Raw genomic sequence first — 16,788 nt, 5'->3', positions numbered from 1 at the left:
AATTTGAAAGCAGTTCCTTTTAAAATTGACTTACATTTTTTGAAAGTCATAAAAAGGAACACATGCCTGTGGTTAAAAAACAAGTCAAACAGTTCCATTCCTGACACTGCAGTGGGATCTGCTGGCATTCTTGTTGCCTTGGATCTGTACTTATTTGGTTTTTACTTAGCTTGTGTTATGTGTTTTAATATTGTAAAGTGTCTGAAATTCATCTTAGAAGTAAACCAGCCTTTTAGTTTTCTTTCAATCTCAGATGTTTAATCAATAACCAATAATTGGATTCCTCATCCACAAAACGTTTATGTCCACTTTACCATATGTACTTCAGCTTCTTACTGCTGTTGCCAAACATCAATATAGTTCTGTGAGGTGCTAAAATATATATTGGATTGTCCCTTTTATGTTTTAAACTTATAACCAGTAAACTCTCCCTTCTAATCTTCTAGAAGCTCATCCTAATCTTTCCTAACTCATTTAAACATCTTCCTTCCCTCTCCAAACTGATTTGTTCTGAATCCAAGCTCTGTTCTTTTCTTTACTACATTTGTTTTAGCCTTTGAAGCTCAGAATGACATTTAGTGTTTCTCATTGTCACTTAGGATAAGGTCTTTACCATGCACCTCTTCAGAGGACCCTCTGACAGAATACCTTCCTTTCTTTAGGACGCTCAGTTTCGAATGCAGTGTAAATGCATTCACATTTGATTCTGTCACACAAAGCCCAGAAAGAACCTCAGGGATGGAGTGCCTCCTTAACCTGCTGACCATGGCCTCTCTCCTTATTGCTTTGAGTGCATAAATTGAGGGAGATAAAGGTCTTCCGAGAGCTTCACTGGTGGCTCAGTGGTAAAGAATCTACCTGCAATTCAGGAGACCTGGGTTCAATCCCTGAGCCATGAAGATTCCCTGGAAAAGGGAATGGCAGCCCACTCCAGTATTCTTGCCTGGAAAATTTCATGGACAGGGGAGCCTGGTGGGCTACAGTCCATGGGGTTGCAAAGAGTGGGACATGACTGAGCATGCACACACAAAGGTCTTTTGTCAAAGTTCAGGTATTTTCATTTTCACATAATCTGACAGTGATTTCTTAAGGATTGCATTTTAAGGAGTTGGCGGGCCACTCTTCATGGGGATGCAAGAGATTTGGACATGACTTAGTGACTAAACAGCAACAACAGAATTTCACACTCCACAGTTTTACAACCTTCTCCATTTCATTTGGACTGGCCTGCACATGGGGAAATAGTATGTTTTACTTTGCAGCTTCCAGCTGAGCCACATACCACCGTGCTGCAGGTAGTAGTCTAAGTCCTGGAACTAGTTCTGGGAACTCTGCTCGGCTGTGTGTGTAAAGGTGTTAACAGAGAATATGAAGACAGCCTAGACTGCAAGTAGAAAAATACAAACTTCTCACTCACCTGTTTGTGGTGACTCCGTATGAGGAGAGATCCAGAGGAGGAGAAAAGTAGATACATGTAGATGGATTTGTTCCCTGAGCAGGGGAGCTCTGTTGTCAAGTACCAGCTTTTCCAGAGCAGGAGTCAGCGGTGTGTCCTGAAGGATTGAGCTTGTAGCTTTGGTTTAAGTTTGCCTTCAAATCTACCCCCTTTTCCAGTATCTGATCATATATGAGGTCAGATTAATGTTTCTAAGGCTCTTTTGATGTGTCACTTGCTTACTCCCAAATCTTCAGAGGTCACTGGATCAGGTCTGTTCAAGGCCTTCCAAAATTTACCCCAGATCTTTATTTCTAACCTCATTTTCCATAACACTCACTCACAACCTAGCTGGTCTCCACCTTTTGTTTTCAAGCCTAGATGGTATAGCTCTCTTCCCACCTTCTCCTACCTTCCCATTTAATCTTTATTCCACATGTCTTGTCAGAGAACTTAGGTTCTATCCCAGATTAGTTTGATGTGTGACCTCAGTCAAATTATTCTTCCTCCTCGAGCTTCCATTTTCCTATACATGAGAGAGAGAGAGAAAGAAACTGAATTGGGAGACTTATTTATACAGACCCTGTCAGGTTTATCATTGTGTGGGTCAACATCAGCCTTAGCTTTGTTGCCACAGAACCCAGGGCCTTTTTCACTTTTGTATTTCTACAGCATTTACCATTCATTGTTTGGGATTGTAGTTAACATTTATGTCCTATTTTCAAGTAATTTTTGAAGATTTGTTGTAAACTGAGACAGCCCATTGGCAGAGCTAAATTGTTTCTGGAGGATATGTCTGAGGGAGAAGACTAGCAAGGGTGTTCTGCTTTGGACTTTCGCTTTGTGTCCAGAAGCTGGAAGGAGATGGGAGTCATGAAATTTTTTTTTTCCCTTATGTAACTTGTTGGGAGAATAGAATATTTACATTGTCAAGACTGAAACAAGGATGCAGTCTCCCACAGGATTCCTTCCAGTCTGCTATAATGCTGTTGGATCTGTGCTGACTCTTTGGGTTTGCCTTCCTCCACCATCCTCCACCACTCTTCCATCCATCTAGGGCTGAGACAACAACTTCATCTTTCACTCTTCGTTTCCAGAGCCTTGTTTGATTATGACCGGACTCGGGACAGCTGCCTGCCAAGCCAAGGCCTCAGCTTCTCCTATGGTGACATTCTACACGTCATTAATGCATCTGATGATGAGTGGTGGCAGGCGAGACTGGTGACCCCACATGGAGAAAGTGAGCAAATCGGTGTGATCCCCAGTAAGAAGAGGTGAGTTGTCATGATCATGAGAGACGCTTTCTTTATCCTCTTCCTGGTATTGATTTCTTTTTTACCTATTATACTATAAGTGCTTGAGAGCAATGGATGTGCATTATTACTCCCTTTTGGTGTTGAATTGGTGCTCAGGACATGATTATGATTCACTGAGCCAAAGATGGCTGCTGAGACCATGTACTGGCAGTAATAGGACTTCTTTCTCACTCCCACACAGGGTGGAAAAGAAGGAAAGGGCTCGATTGAAAACCGTGAAGTTTCATGCCAGGACGGGGATGATTGAATCTAACAGGGTAAGTGGGGATCCCCAAGGAAGTCAGCCATATGTAAAGAGGCATAAGAAACTTGAAATCTATTTGGTGGATAAGAGAACTGGGGAGCACAAAAGAATATCTCTTTTCAGGGTGCTGCCTCTGTCCTATCAGAACACTGACTGCTTTTCAGAAAGCAGAGAAAGGGGGCACCCAAACTCTACAGCCAGGGTTACTCCTCTCAGCTGGGTAACTGGTTCCTGAAGATGTGTTGGAGCTGCACTGTCTGGAAGGCTGTCTTTCTTGGGGCATATGAAAGCATTTGTGGGTATCTCCCTGGCTGTAGACCCTTTCGGAGCTATGGGGACCCTGAATAGAGCCTGGCTTCATCAGCCAGCCAGGAAGGCCAGCCTCAGAGCTCCGACTGTCCTCCAGACCAAACAAAGCATGAGGGCTCTATCCATTCACCCCTTTTCTTCTGTGAGCTTCGCAGGCCAAAGAACTTCCGGAGCAGTAGAGGGAAGAGAGACATGGAGTAGATGGCTCTTTGTTTATCAGTGGCACCTTAGGGAATGTGTCCAGGAGGCTACAGTGACCTTTGTCATTTAGGATGTACCAGTGAGTGCTGTGAGTCTGGATTAGGTAGAAACCTCTAACATCCCTACAACATTTTTCTGTAAACATAATTTTTCCTCTTACATCAACTTTCATTTAATCTCATAGATTCCATTTGTGAGAGGTGGTCTTTTATTTAGCTCACCATTGTCTCCATTTTAGTTTTTCTTGCATGCTTTAAAATCCATTGTTCTGTTTTTTTTTTTCTTCTGTCCTTCCCCTCCATCTTCATGTTCTTTCACAGTCGATCAAACCGAAACGTAAAAAGAGTTTCCGCCTCTCTCGAAAGTTTCCATTTTACAAGAGCAAAGAAAACATGGCCCAGGAGAGCAGCGGACAGGAACGTAAGTAGCAGCAGGGAACAGAGAGCAGACCACCCACAGCCCCACCCTCTCTGCCTCAGTTGCACTGAAGACTGGGAAAGTGTGTTTTGTGTGTGTGTGTGTGCACATGCACACACACGTGTCCATCCGTCCATTGTGTGCATGCATGTTTGTGTGTGTGTGTACCTGCGTATTTGCAGAGTCAGGGTAGAAATTGGTCTGTACAGGGTGACGTTGGGTCTTTTTTGTCCAACTCTTCTTCTGAAAGGATGTTGGAGGCTCTGAGGTAGAAGTGATTGCAGAGGGGCCCAGTGGGAAGTCCCGGCACTACTAGCGTTGGGAGTGCCAGGCTGAGCTCTGCTCTGGTGCTGATGAGCAGTTACCAGCTACTGTGTCAAGTTTAGAAAATGGTTTTTCAAGAGAATTAAGTCTAGGAACTCAGTGTTGCTCTCCCGGCTTCTTTCGCTTGTGTTTTCTTTCCCTTATCTTTGCTCATCTATGTCAAGAGAAGACCCTTTTCTTATCTGGACACTCGGAGTTGGGCTGAGTTCTTGAATTACATGCATGTGCCTATACACACAGAATGTTCACATGGCTCTAATAGACTCAACTGTCTTCCCAGAGTGATTACAGAGCCAGCTTTCAAAATAAAATCCTTCTTGCTAAAAGGAATTGACACCAAACAGGAATTACTTAACATTGTCCAAATAAAGGTTTATTGAAGAAACACAAAACTGGTTTGGTAGAAAAGGCCATAAAGCTGGGCTAAGTTAACTTGCAACGCTGAGAAATATTCTTTTTCTGCCATGTGCCTCAGAAATTAACTGCTCTCACCCTAACCTTAAACACCAGGTCAGGCTGTTGAAATGTTTCTCATGTGGCTCATGGTGAATTGTAAACCTCTGTCCTGGGCTATTGGGACAGGAAACTAGTTCTGCAAGGGAATGTCCTTTTTCTAGGCCAGCGTGTTTCGTGGTCATGGGATACGTGGGTCTGGGGTGGTAGCTGTTAGATTACAAGGGTGCCCTTGTCCCAATAAAGGTTAGGGCTCACAGTCCTGGGGAGCTCAATAAGAAGGCAATCTGAGATAGAGACCTGAGGTAAGGTTGCCACCGTTCACCAGACAAATTCCAAAAGTTACCCGCTGAGCCCAACCTAGGAGGGTTCACTGTTGAGTGGCCTAGCTGAATGGGGGAGGGAATTGGCTGTCGGATAAGAGTTGAAACTGCCTAGTGCTTATTCTTCAGAAGCTGAGCTCATCCCCTGTGGTCTGCACAACTCATGTCAGCTTGGAAGGCCACACCTCAGACTGCACGAAGCTTTCCCTGAAGGGTTTGGACAGAGCAAGTCAGTATTGGGAAACTCCTTGGGATGATGAGTATTGTACCTGCCTCTCTACCACACATAGATGTTTGATTTTTCATTCAGCTTCAGAGGGAAATGATGATTTCAGGGGCAAAGCAGTAATGGCTCTGTAACTACAAATTTAGTCAAAGCAGGTACTCCAAGCCTTGGTAAGTCACCTGTCTGTCTCGTCAGCCCGTGTAGGCTCTAGACCACCTCAAAGAGGTCATTCACTCCGAGGCCCTCTGGCAGCAAATTGGGCAGCATGAAGTCCAGGCATTTTATCTGACCCGGGACGTTCTTCCTGTGCAAAGTTCTTAACCTCACTGTAGCTATAGGTCTTCATGGTATTTCATACTTCTGTCACTGATGCTCACCTGTCTCTCTATTCTTCCTTCCCCTTGTCTTTTTTCTCTATTTTCTTTCTTCTCCCCAATTCTTTCCTGCCCTCCCTCCCTTCTTCCCTCCCTCCCTCTTTGTTCTGCTGTCTGTGAAATTAGGACTTCCCTGGGTTAAGTGACGATTATTATGGAGCAAAGAACCTGAGTAAGTCAAACTTACATACTGTTCACTGTATTTCTGGCATGAGTGGAGATGCTGGGGGTGGGTGGAGGGCACGGCAGTGCGAGAGTCTGTGAGGGTGAACGCCACCACAGAAGGAAGTGGAAGTGGCTCTGAGTGTCACACTTTTGCTCTGGATCCCTGGAACCATAATAAAAGCCTATCATTCATTTCTGTTTTCCCCTTTTGTACCTTGAAATGGTGTGGAGCTGTCTTGGCATTCCACTTTACAAGTGAGGGGGGCAGCAAGTGCTTCTCCAGGGGTGACCACTCAGCTCATCTCTAGCCTGTTGTTGAGGTGAGGGGTGCCTGCCCGGTATATTCTTCTCCCAGTGACACAACACTAAAGGATTGGGCTTAAGATTTAGCTGTTTTAGTCTGTCTAAACAGGGGGTGATAGTGCTGTGAAGCCCTTTACCCAGCAAACATCTGGGATGTCCCAGCAGGTTCAGGGCCCTCAGCAGATGGTGTGGGCTGGCTCTCCAGAGCGTCTCTAAGGGGCTGAGTGGGTGGGGGTCTCAAGAGCGTTTTATGGACTATGTATATTTAGTGCTTTAGCTTGGAAAACTCTGACCATCCTCTCACCTCTGGAAAATAATCTTAGAGTTGAAAAAAAGAAGGGATCTAGATGACAGGGCCTTATCCTCCCTGCTGTGCACACAGGTGCGTGTGTGCACACATGCGGCCATGCCCGGCGGGTTCTGTCAGCAAATACTCTCCTTCCATGAATAATAAAGGCATAAGGGTAAAGGTGCTTCCTCCATGGGTTACTCAGGAACTAGCATGGGTGACTCAGCCAGTCTTTCCTGGGGGCCACAGCATATCACAGTCTGGAACAGTGTCATCTTGGCTGAAACGAGCAATGCCTCACTCCATGGTTTGTTTTGTTCATGTTTCATCTCCATTTGCCTGTCATCTTGGGAGTAGTGCGTTTTGTTTGGGCCAAACTGTGCTTTGTGCCTCCTGTGAGTACAGTTGCTCTGCCCACTCAGATATGGGTGGGTCCCAACAGTCTGAGACAGGAGGATCATCTTATCTTCCATGTGTTCTTCATTTGTTGTCTCTGTTTTCTCGTCTTTTCATGGATGGAGGAGCATCCCCTTTCACCACTGGGGCTGAGCCCTCCTTCCCGGTAGCGATGGCAGGAGGGCTGTTGGTTCCACCAAAAGGCCAACATGTCATTCCCTGGTGACTGTTCATTCAGCCCAGTGCTTAGCCTCCTAGTCCTGAAACACTGCACAATTCTGTTCTTCAGGGGTTCTATCTGGGGAGGTGATTCAAGAGCAGCCTGCTCACTGGGCTCCTCTTTGCTACTGTCACTGCCTTTCCTTTCCTATTGATAGCATTGGGAGATGCATTCTGAGATAGGATTTGGAAACCATCCAAGTCAGTTCTCTTGATTCAGATGAAGAATGGAAGCTGGTAGTCTATAATGGAGAGCCTTGGAAGACTGAAAGCACCCTGGGGACAAGTATGAGGTGGCCAGGGTCTCAGGATTGGAGCTGCACCTCTCAGCTGGTAGCCTGATGTGGCAGGCCTCCTGTGGCCTGACTTGGTTGGCAGCTCAGCGTCTGGCTCTTGGAGCATTTGAGTTTTGTGCTGTGTGTGACCTCTCAGTGGTGTGTTCTGAATCAGAGTCTCTTTCTTGTTGGCTTGCAGAGGGAGTGACATCCAACACCAGTGACAGCGAAAGCAGTTCCAGTAAGTGTGTGTCATTCTTCCCCATGGCATGTAGCTCTACCACGTGTCCCAGCCATCCTCATTCCAGCATTGCATGGCTGCCATATCTGTTCAGAGGCTAGTGCTTCTTTTAGCCATGTACACTTGGAGATCCTGGAAATGCTGTGGCCATTTTGTCCCTGTGGGATGGGTTTTAGGCTGTGAGTTAAAGGAGAGAATATATGCCCTGCACTTCTGGCCAGGACTTGACTTAGAAGCATCCCTACTGTAGGCACTTGGGGCTGTAGGTGCTGCCAGTTTCACATATTTGCTCAGAGACCAAAAGGAGAATGGCTCCTGGGGGATATTGTCCTGAATTGCCTTTCCAGGTCACTAGTATCTCCTGGGTGAAGGCTTGGTGTCTTTGCCTTTTTGCTGGGCTAAATGACCAGGTGACAGCTCAGGTTTCCTTCAGAAATCCTGTGACCAGGCCAGAGAAGCCACAATTCAAACCCCATGAAGTTTTGGACTACTGGCCTTTTAGGAGTTGTAGCTAGAGGCCCTGAGAATGCATCCCAGAGCTTGATGCAAATATTGCTGCCTTCCCTAGCACTGCCATCGGTCACTTTGGGACCTCCTAGTACACAGTACCCGGAGAAGGCAATGGTAGCCCACTCCATTGCTCTTGTCTGGAAGATCCCCATGGATGGAGGAGCCTGGTAGGGTGCAGTCCATGGGGTCACTAAGAGTCGGACACGACTTGAGTGGCTTCACTTTCACTTTTCACTTTCATGCATTGGAGAAGGACATGGCAACCCACTCCAGTGTTCTTGCCTGGAGAATCCCAGGGACGGGGGAGCCTGGTGGGCTGCCATCTATGGGGTCGCACAGAGTAGGACATGACTGAAGCGACTTAGCAGCAGCAGCAGCAGTACCCAGTACCAGCTTGCTTGGTGACTCTTAGGAAGTCCTCATCATTGCTAGGATAGACGGAGCTCTCCTGTGTGGGACGAGCAGGGCTCAGTACTGCTCTTAAAGGGCACTGGGGACCGTAGCCCAGCCTTGTGCCACTTTTCTGGGTGCTTCTTCCAGTGCAGGGAAATAGGCAAACCCTAAAAAGGGTAAAGTTCAGCTGCAGCTTTGGGGACCTGCACGAGTGCCCTGACTTCTTGCCCGCAGATGAGGGACACAGGCAGTGTGTCTCCGTCACTTGAAGCTTTTCCTGTGATTCTTTCTGGAGCAAGAGGGCAACTGAGCAGAGCTGACTGTTAGCTATAAGAAGAGTTCTAGGACATTGGGGTGGTTTTTGGTGGAGGCTTAATGGCTTCTGGGTCATGTTCCTTTGCTCAGCTATATTTTGCTGAACAAGAGGACTCCTGACTCCTGTCTCAGGGGTGATGAATGGTTTCCTGTGCTTTCATTCCAGTGGGCAGTAGACAAGCCCACAGCACAGTTGTTAGCAAGAACCAGTTGACAAGGCTGCTTTCTGGTGGAGGTTGGGGTGCAGTGACTATTGTAGGGAGATGAGGATACAAGGAGGCAGATTATAAAGTGCTAACATGTCTTCAATTTTTGTTGCAGAAGGACAGGAGGATGCTATTCTGTCATATGAGCCAGTGACACGGCAAGAAAGTAAGCCCCCTGCTGAGAGTCTTGCCTTTGAGCTAATCTGGTAGTCATGGGACCCAAACCAGTGGTTGGTCATGGAGAGACAGAGGAGAGATTGACGAGAGATGGCGAAGGTCAATTTCAGTGGGTGTGTGGCCGCTGCTAAAAGAGAGGCTCTGGTCCCTCTCTTCAATGGCTGCTCTGAAAAACCTTGCTCAGCTGTTGGTGCCCATGCACAGATTTCTCCTGAATCTGTTGGAAAGGGAGATGCTTCTGATTTCATACTTGCCTTGGACTTAGATATTCTCAAATTAAAGCCTCTTTGATGTCTTTGTAGTTAAAAGGCAAAATGGTTGAAGATGTGCTGCTCTGTCTGAGCGGTGGCTCCAGCACCTCATTGCTCTAGGTAGACGAGGAGGGAGGTCAGGCTGTCTGGTGAGGGCCTCACTGACTGTCTCCATGCTCGCTCTCCAGTTCACTATGCAAGGCCTGTCATCATCCTGGGCCCCATGAAGGACAGAGTCAACGATGACCTAATTTCGGAGTTTCCACATAAATTTGGATCCTGTGTACCACGTGAGAGCCCAGGGTGTCTTTGGGGGGGAGGCGTTGGTATCCTGGAAATTATTGTTGCTCTCATGTTTTATGGAGAGGGCCTGCGGCTGGGTTCTAGGTATCTCTGGGAATAGGGTACATCCAACCCCCCAGAAGAGATTAGGCAGCCATATATTCCCCCGAAGCTGTCCCAGCCCACTGGCACAGCTTCTTAGGCTTGCCGGCTCCTGGACCACATTTGTCACCATCTCTCTGCCAGATCTTGGCCCAGGAAACCCCATCTTTCTGGTCCAGTTGAAGCTAAAGCAGATGGCTCCTTGTGCGTGTGAGACCTGGTGATTAGAAGAGATATAGGCAAGATAAACTTCTTCCCAGCCTCTTTCCCCCATTCATCTGGAGTGACTCTGGGGCCCTGCAGGGGGGAAACAAGTCAGCCCTCGGTGGCTTGAGGTAGGACATTGTCCTTGTGCCACAGAGCATTTCCTCTCTTTCTACAGATACTACCCGGCCTCGGCGTGATAATGAGGTGGATGGGCAAGACTACCACTTTGTGGTCTCCCGAGAACAGATGGAGAAGGATATTCAGGACAACAAGTTCATTGAGGCAGGCCAGTTCAACGACAATCTCTATGGGACCAGCATCCAGTCAGTGAGGGCAGTTGCAGAGAGGGTAAGGAGAGAAGTGGTTGCTCTACAAAATTACCCCTGAAGGGAGCACAGAAATGTTCTTGCCAGAGTGCCGCATGGATCCTCGTCCTTCCAGCACATGGCTGGTGGCAGTGCTGACCAAAGCCACGCCTGTTCTGCACGTTCCCAGCCCCTGGTTGGAGACGTCTCTCTCCTCTGTGCAGCTCACCCCAGAGCATCACCCTGTCTGCATCTCCAGATGGGGCCTTTTCTGGATAGTAGGAGCCAAATGTGGAGCCTGGGTACCTCAGAGGTAGAATCTTCCAGGACTCTCTAGGTGGCCCCACATTTCTCACAGGTGGATGTTGGGGTCAGCACCATGGGTAGATGGGGACTAGGTGGACTGATGGCAGCCCTTTCTTTTTCAGGGCAAGCACTGCATATTAGATGTTTCTGGCAATGCTATCAAGAGGCTGCAGCAGTCGCAACTTTACCCCATCGCCATCTTCATCAAGCCCAAGTCCATTGAAGCGCTTATGTAAGTATTTGCTGAGATTCTCAGCCAGGAGAGGGCTCTGGAAAGACAATGAAAAATCAAGTGGTTTGTTGGGCAGGGGTAAGACCCAGCGGGTACTCAGTGGAAAGTCTGTGTCCCTCTCTGTTCACTGGGGGCTCCTTTGGATTTGTGTCCTCATGCTTGTACCCCTAGTTGAGCTTTAAGACCTAGAAGTTTGGGGAAGATGTTGAGCCTTGGGCCACTACTGCTCTCAGAGGGCAGCTAAGAAGCTTTCCAGGGAGCCTGGAGCAACCCTTTATGTTAATCAAAACATAGAACCTAGTTTGGTACTATGTTCTTCTGTATCTTTGGAAGGGAAATGAACCGAAGGCAGACATATGAACAAGCAAATAAGATCTATGACAAAGCCATGAAACTGGAGCAGGAGTTTGGAGAATATTTCACAGGTAAGTCTCCCCATTGTGCAGCTGGGGTAGTGTGGGAACAGGCAGATACCTATTCTATGAGGTTTTTCCAAGAGGCCTAGATGCCTGGCACAGTTTCTGGCTGCTTTTGAGCTCGAGCATTTCCAAAGTACTCGAGTGCCCTCCAGCCAGAGTAGTTTAGCCAGTTTATAGTTTGAACCATCATCATCAAATGCTTTGTTTTGTACAGTCTGTCTTCATGTCTTCCTGGGCTGTAGCTCTCTGTTTTAGTTTGTTTCCCTCCCCTCCAGGCTCCCTCATCCAGCATTGGCTGCTTTGCATGTTTTATGTGCTGAGTGAGCGTTTGTTGATGATGATGGTTGCCTGGTGTGGTGGTCAGGTGTTCTCTGTCAGTGTGTGCACACACATGTGTGCATGTTTATATGGTCACCTGCTTTAGAAGGGCAGTTCCTAAAAGGTTGGGAAGGTTTCTGTGTAATATGTTGCTTACCTTTTGAAGTATGGTGACCTATGTGTGCAGGTTGGTGCTGAGTAAACTCTAGCTGGTGATGCTGCAAAGTTAGCTGGCCACAGGATTCATAACTGTTCTCGCATGCCTTGGGTACTGGAGCTCCCTTTTCTGTCAGCAACTGTGTCCTTGTTTGCTGCACTGACCTCTGACATAATGCAGATGTGATGGCCCCAGGAGCATTGCATCTTGCTAGAAATTGTGATTTGCAGCTCCTGCTCTGGATAACCAGGATTTTCCAAGTCTTCCAATGAGGCTGCATCAGAATTGCCAGCTGCTGGCCTTATGGCAGCCAAGAGCAGTACAGACTGCAAGGTCTGGCATCTAATGGGTGCTCAGTAAACATTTTTTTGAGCAACACATTTTCCTACTCATTGCCGCCCAGTGTCACTGTCTCAGCAAGTTGACTTCAAGCCCTGGGCCTTGAGTGCCTGCTAGCTTCCCCACTGCCCCGGGCTCTTGGACTGCCACCTAGTGAACAAGTGGGCTGAACTGTGGGCTGGTTGGGGTGGACCAGACTGTCAGGGTGTGAGGGGTTGCTGTGGACCATAATGATAATTCTGTTTTCCTTTTCAGCCATTGTACAGGGTGACTCACTGGAAGAGATTTATAACAAAATCAAACAAATCATTGAGGACCAGTCTGGGCACTACATTTGGGTCCCATCCCCTGAAAAACTCTGAAGAATCCCCTCCAACCATTCTCTTGTGAGCAGAAGAAATCAAGTCCCTCTTCCCTCCTCCCTCTTCATTCCTGTCCCCACGGGGAGAACAAATGACTACTGTTCTTGTCCCCTTTTTTAGATATGTCCAAAAATTAAGTTTTCTAGTCCTGTTCTGTTTTTTTAAATTTTTGTTTTGTTTCAGTTTAATTTTGGGATGATGCCATCTCACTCATCATGTGACTGTGCCCATGCCTGCATGAACCTTTCCCAAGCACTAGCACAGGTGCAAATCCATCAGAGTCATTGTTTTCATAAAACCAAGCAGAAGAGAAGAGAGGAGGACTGATGGAAAGACAGACTGGACGGCTGCACGGCTTGTGAAGTGAGCCCTTCACACCACATGAGGAGAGGCTCCCAGGCTTTGCTACGATCTGTATGTGGCCTTGCGGCTCAGGACGGCGCGGCGTCATGGCGACAGAAAGTATCTTATTTATATATAGATATATATATGTAATTTATATAAAATATATAGAAATTATTATATATATATATTATACTCTCTCATATAATATATATATATATTCACACGCATTTGGACTAGAAAATCTATGGAGACTTCATCAATGGTACTGTGTTATTAGAGAAATGCTTTAATTTTCATATTCTAATCAGATGGCATCTTATATCCCAACTGGTTGGGGAGGAAGTGAAAGTGGTAGTAAGTGCTGGACTGAGGGCACCCACATTGGTCATTCTCTTGAGAGCTAGGCTTTTCTCTAGGAGGGATCAGCCACAGGACAGTGAGAAAGGGCTTTTGCCCAGGGGTCAGATGCTTGGAGCCGTGACTCTAGAGCCGATGCTGCCCTCGGGGCAAGTCAGGCCCGCATGTGGGGAGTCAGAGAATGGCTAATGGTGCTTCCGCCATATTAAATTGCTGATTGTTTTATGCCACCTGATGTGTCTGCATGAGAGGTTTCCTTTTTGTTCATTTTTAAGCTGCTGTTAAACCAAAACCATGTTGTGCTACTGTGTCAGCCTTTTCATTCTTCCAAATTTTACTTTTACTATTTAAGTGAATGCGTAGAATCCAATTTGACTGTGTTCTAAAGGCTCATAATGTTCTGGAAGAGCCAGACCTCGTGATAGACTACGTGACCCAGGTTGGGCCATCCCATCAGCAGAAGGGGGAGCAGGTGAGAACTGACAGGAGCCGGGGCTCCTATTGTGTCCCTTCGCTCACCTGCCAGGGACGTGCTGGGCTCAGCTGAGGCCCTGTCATGGGGCCCACTGGCAGGGATGGGGAGTCATTTGCTGTCCAGCCCTGTGCTGGGGCAGTGGGAGAGCCCTGAGCTTGGCCAGCCACGTGATGAAAAGTTTGATTTGGGTTTTTTCCACGCTGCTTCATATACCCTACCTACCCCACCCCCTCAGTAAAAGCTGGTAGCTTACTGTTTCTTCAAGAAGAAAGTAGACTTTTAATGCTGTCAGTTTGAGCTATAGAGCTAAGATTCACTTACTGTTGAGATGTGAAGCTTTGTTGCTTTTTCCCAGAGTCATACGGTGGTGATTGTGGTCAAGGGGCTTTTTTTCTCTGACCACAGATGCAGGCGGCAGGTATGGCTCAGGCCCCATGCCACCTTCCTGTGCTCCTCTGAAGCCACCATATCTCCCTCAGCTCCACACTGGAGGCACAACACAGGGGAGAAGAGAGTGGATATGCTCAGCCCTAGGGTTGAGTCTGTTGTTTCCTAGCCCACTGTGTCACAACCACTGCAAATGACACACGTTGAAGATGCTTTGAGTGCTACCATCCAAACTTAGGGAATATGTTAACAGTTCTCCTACCAGCATGACTAGGCTAAGTGTAAAGTCTGGGGCCCAGAGTGTGGGTGAAGAAAGGGTGGCAGCTTTCCCTGGGCAGTGCATTAGATTGAAGGCAGGAGGGGTGAAGTGGTGGCCAATGATGACTCTGGTGAGGAGGGGTGAAGCTGGGAATGTTGTTGATTTCTCTGATGTGAAGTGATGTAGTCTGAATGATGCTCAACCCTCTACCCCTCCCAGGGAAGAAAAGCAGAGATTCAAAGCAAGCATGACACTAGTTGGTTGACCAGTGTTCCTTCCAAGGAGACATATATTTTTTAATAAATGATAGTTGCGATGAACTGTGGCTCAGAGACCTTCTTGAAGTAGCTGAGAGGGGATGGTGGGGCAGAGCAGTGGGAAAAATGCCCCCAAACTTTGGGAGCCAAAAGGCTCTCTCCCTAGTGACCATCAGCTGCCCAAGTCAGGTTTCCTCTGGCTGGCTCTCGACTCCTGTGGCTGTAACAGGTCCTTTGTGAAGGCTGTATGCTCAGTCTTCTATCCCCGCCCCCGAACACTCTCCAGTACTGCTGGCCAGGTGTGTGTGGAGGGCATCCGCATCCTTTGGGGCAAAATGCCAAAGGTACACAAGACAGGAGATGCCTACTGCAGCACAGACATTTGTTAGAGAAAGCAGGAGCCAAGGGAGCAGCAGAAATCCGAGTACTAAATACGGTAAGCATACCCAGCTACCATAAAGTGTTACTGTGCAAGGGAACCAAGGGTGAGATGGGACCAGGTTGCAGAGCAGGGTGTCAGTCATTCTGGCAGCCCTCTGCTGAGAGGAGGAGCACTTGGAGCAGGTGTCTGTGACTTGACTGATGTCCCTGCAGCTCGCATGCAGAAGCCTGAGGTCGTCCTGCTATGATTCAAGTCTAGAGCGATGACTGAGTGTGTGGGGGCTGAACTGCAGTGGGGATGACTTCTTAGCTGTTTGGGGCACGTGGCAGTTTGCAGGGTGCTTCTTTTCACACATTCTCTCATTCACCAGAAGGCAGCCTGACAAAAAGAAGTCCCCAAAGCACTCTGTGGGGTTTTAAGGAAATCTGGCTCCTAAGTGCAAAGGGTACAGAGAGCTGGCCTCTGATCCTGCTGTGCTGAGACTCTGGCTCCACAGCTGCTGTCCCTCCTGGAGGCGGTGGCGGCTGGAGAAAACGCAGCCCCGGCGGGAGGATGCTGAGCAAGTTGAAAAGAGCAGAGGTGGACAACCTGACCCTGATCTCTACCACCACCATCTCCACAGGGAGGCAATACTATGTTCTCTCCCAGGCTTTGCTGCTGACAACACAGCCAGTCACGCCCTGGCTTCTTCGTTTAACAGACCTTAAAACAGTCCTAGGATGATCTCGTGACTACATAAATTACAGATACAAATGACCAACTTTATCTTAAGGTGAAAGTGGTTCAAGAAATTAGCTAATGAAAGCAAAATCTTTACCCAAAACAAGTGTGGAAGTTAATGCTCAAAGATGAAGCTAATACATCAGATACAGAGGAAGGTGGGGGCTGAGCTGCAGCACTAGGCAGAGACTAGAGGGAGCGTATCCTGAGTGGGTCAAAGTCAAGCAAAAAAGGAGGGGACTGAAAAGGGACACTGGGCTCCTTGAGCACAAATGCTAGTGTTAAAGGACAGTGGAGCCCTCTCCACAGGGACAGTACTTGCCTGGTGCCAGCCACTGGAGGTCCATGGTGTCAGACTGGCTGGTGAGAGAGCCTTAGCTCTCAGGAGCTAAGTGCCCACAGGAGATGCTCACCTGGGTGCCTGGTGCGCTTGCCTCAGTTGCTCCCTTGTTTTGTCCTTTATCTGTGTTCCCACCTAGGATTTTGTGACCTCGATGCCACTAATCCTCTTACTCATTCAATCAGTTCCGTGGCACCTCTACAACTTCTATTACTGCAGGTAACATTGTGAAGCTAAAATCCCAGTTTCCTCAAAAAGTCTCTCTTCTTCATCACTTCCCAGAAATAGCAGAACTGGTGTGTCCCCTCCCCATTCCCCACCCCATGTCTTGATTCTTGTGGAACCAATGTGGTCTTGATAGCAAGAGTTGTCACAGAGGATGTTCTGTTCAGCAGTGAAGCCCTCACTAGATTTTTATCTGCAGCATCGGGTTGATACCCACTGGTTTTTTACGTGTTAGACCTAATGGAGTCCCTCTGCATCCTGTCCATCCTGGCACTCTCAGAAGTATCTATCTAGTACAGGTCAGAGGACTGGAGAGTGGGTGGTTTGAGAAGAAAGATTCAGACCTGCTTGCTGGTAGTGAAGAGCACGTGCAAGAGGATGTTCTCCTGAGACTGGCCTTCCTGTTGCCACAACCATCCTCCCTTCAAGCTTGGAGGGAAGAGATTTGATGAGGTCCAAACCTGTGGTGAATGTGAAGTTTGTTTTCTGTTTTGTGGAGAACTTCCGTTCTGGAGTCCCTGCTACTTCTCTGATCTTGCTCTGTCAATTAGGACTCCTTTTCATTGCCAACTGCTTCCTCTTCTTTAGCTCCCTTTCTTTTCACTCTGCTGTCTTCTCACCAGGAACTGAACAATCTCCAATTCTGCTCC

General features: G+C 47.6%; 1 protein-coding gene across 5 annotated transcripts in view; it reads left to right on the top strand.

The window, feature by feature from the left end:
- Window positions 1-14,534, top strand: part of DLG3 (discs large MAGUK scaffold protein 3) — a 54,009-nt gene extending 39,475 nt beyond the window's left edge. For 2 of the 5 annotated variants that reach the window (XM_018043865.1, XM_018043866.1), the window contains 10 exons: window positions 2,533-2,709; window positions 2,933-3,008; window positions 3,826-3,925; window positions 7,469-7,510; window positions 9,050-9,100; window positions 9,551-9,652; window positions 10,129-10,301; window positions 10,687-10,796; window positions 11,130-11,221; window positions 12,285-13,403. In XM_018043865.1, the coding sequence (XP_017899354.1) occupies window positions 2,533-2,709; window positions 2,933-3,008; window positions 3,826-3,925; window positions 7,469-7,510; window positions 9,050-9,100; window positions 9,551-9,652; window positions 10,129-10,301; window positions 10,687-10,796; window positions 11,130-11,221; window positions 12,285-12,391 (1,030 nt within the window). In that variant the 3' untranslated portion in view covers window positions 12,392-13,403. Of the gene's footprint in view, window positions 1-2,532; window positions 2,710-2,932; window positions 3,009-3,825; window positions 3,926-5,748; window positions 5,795-7,468; window positions 7,511-9,049; window positions 9,101-9,550; window positions 9,653-10,128; window positions 10,302-10,686; window positions 10,797-11,129; window positions 11,222-12,284 lie in introns of all 5 variants that reach the window. The other 3 variants (XM_018043863.1, XM_018043862.1, XM_018043864.1) reach the window with 3 other exon arrangements.
- Window positions 14,535-16,788: the final 2,254 nt, after the last annotated feature.

Source organism: Capra hircus (assembly GCF_001704415.2).
Source record: "Capra hircus breed San Clemente chromosome X unlocalized genomic scaffold, ASM170441v1, whole genome shotgun sequence".
NCBI lineage: Eukaryota > Metazoa > Chordata > Mammalia > Artiodactyla > Bovidae > Capra > Capra hircus.
The sequence above is the reverse complement of the archived record's forward strand: the minus strand, read 5'-3'. Positions and strand labels throughout refer to the sequence as shown.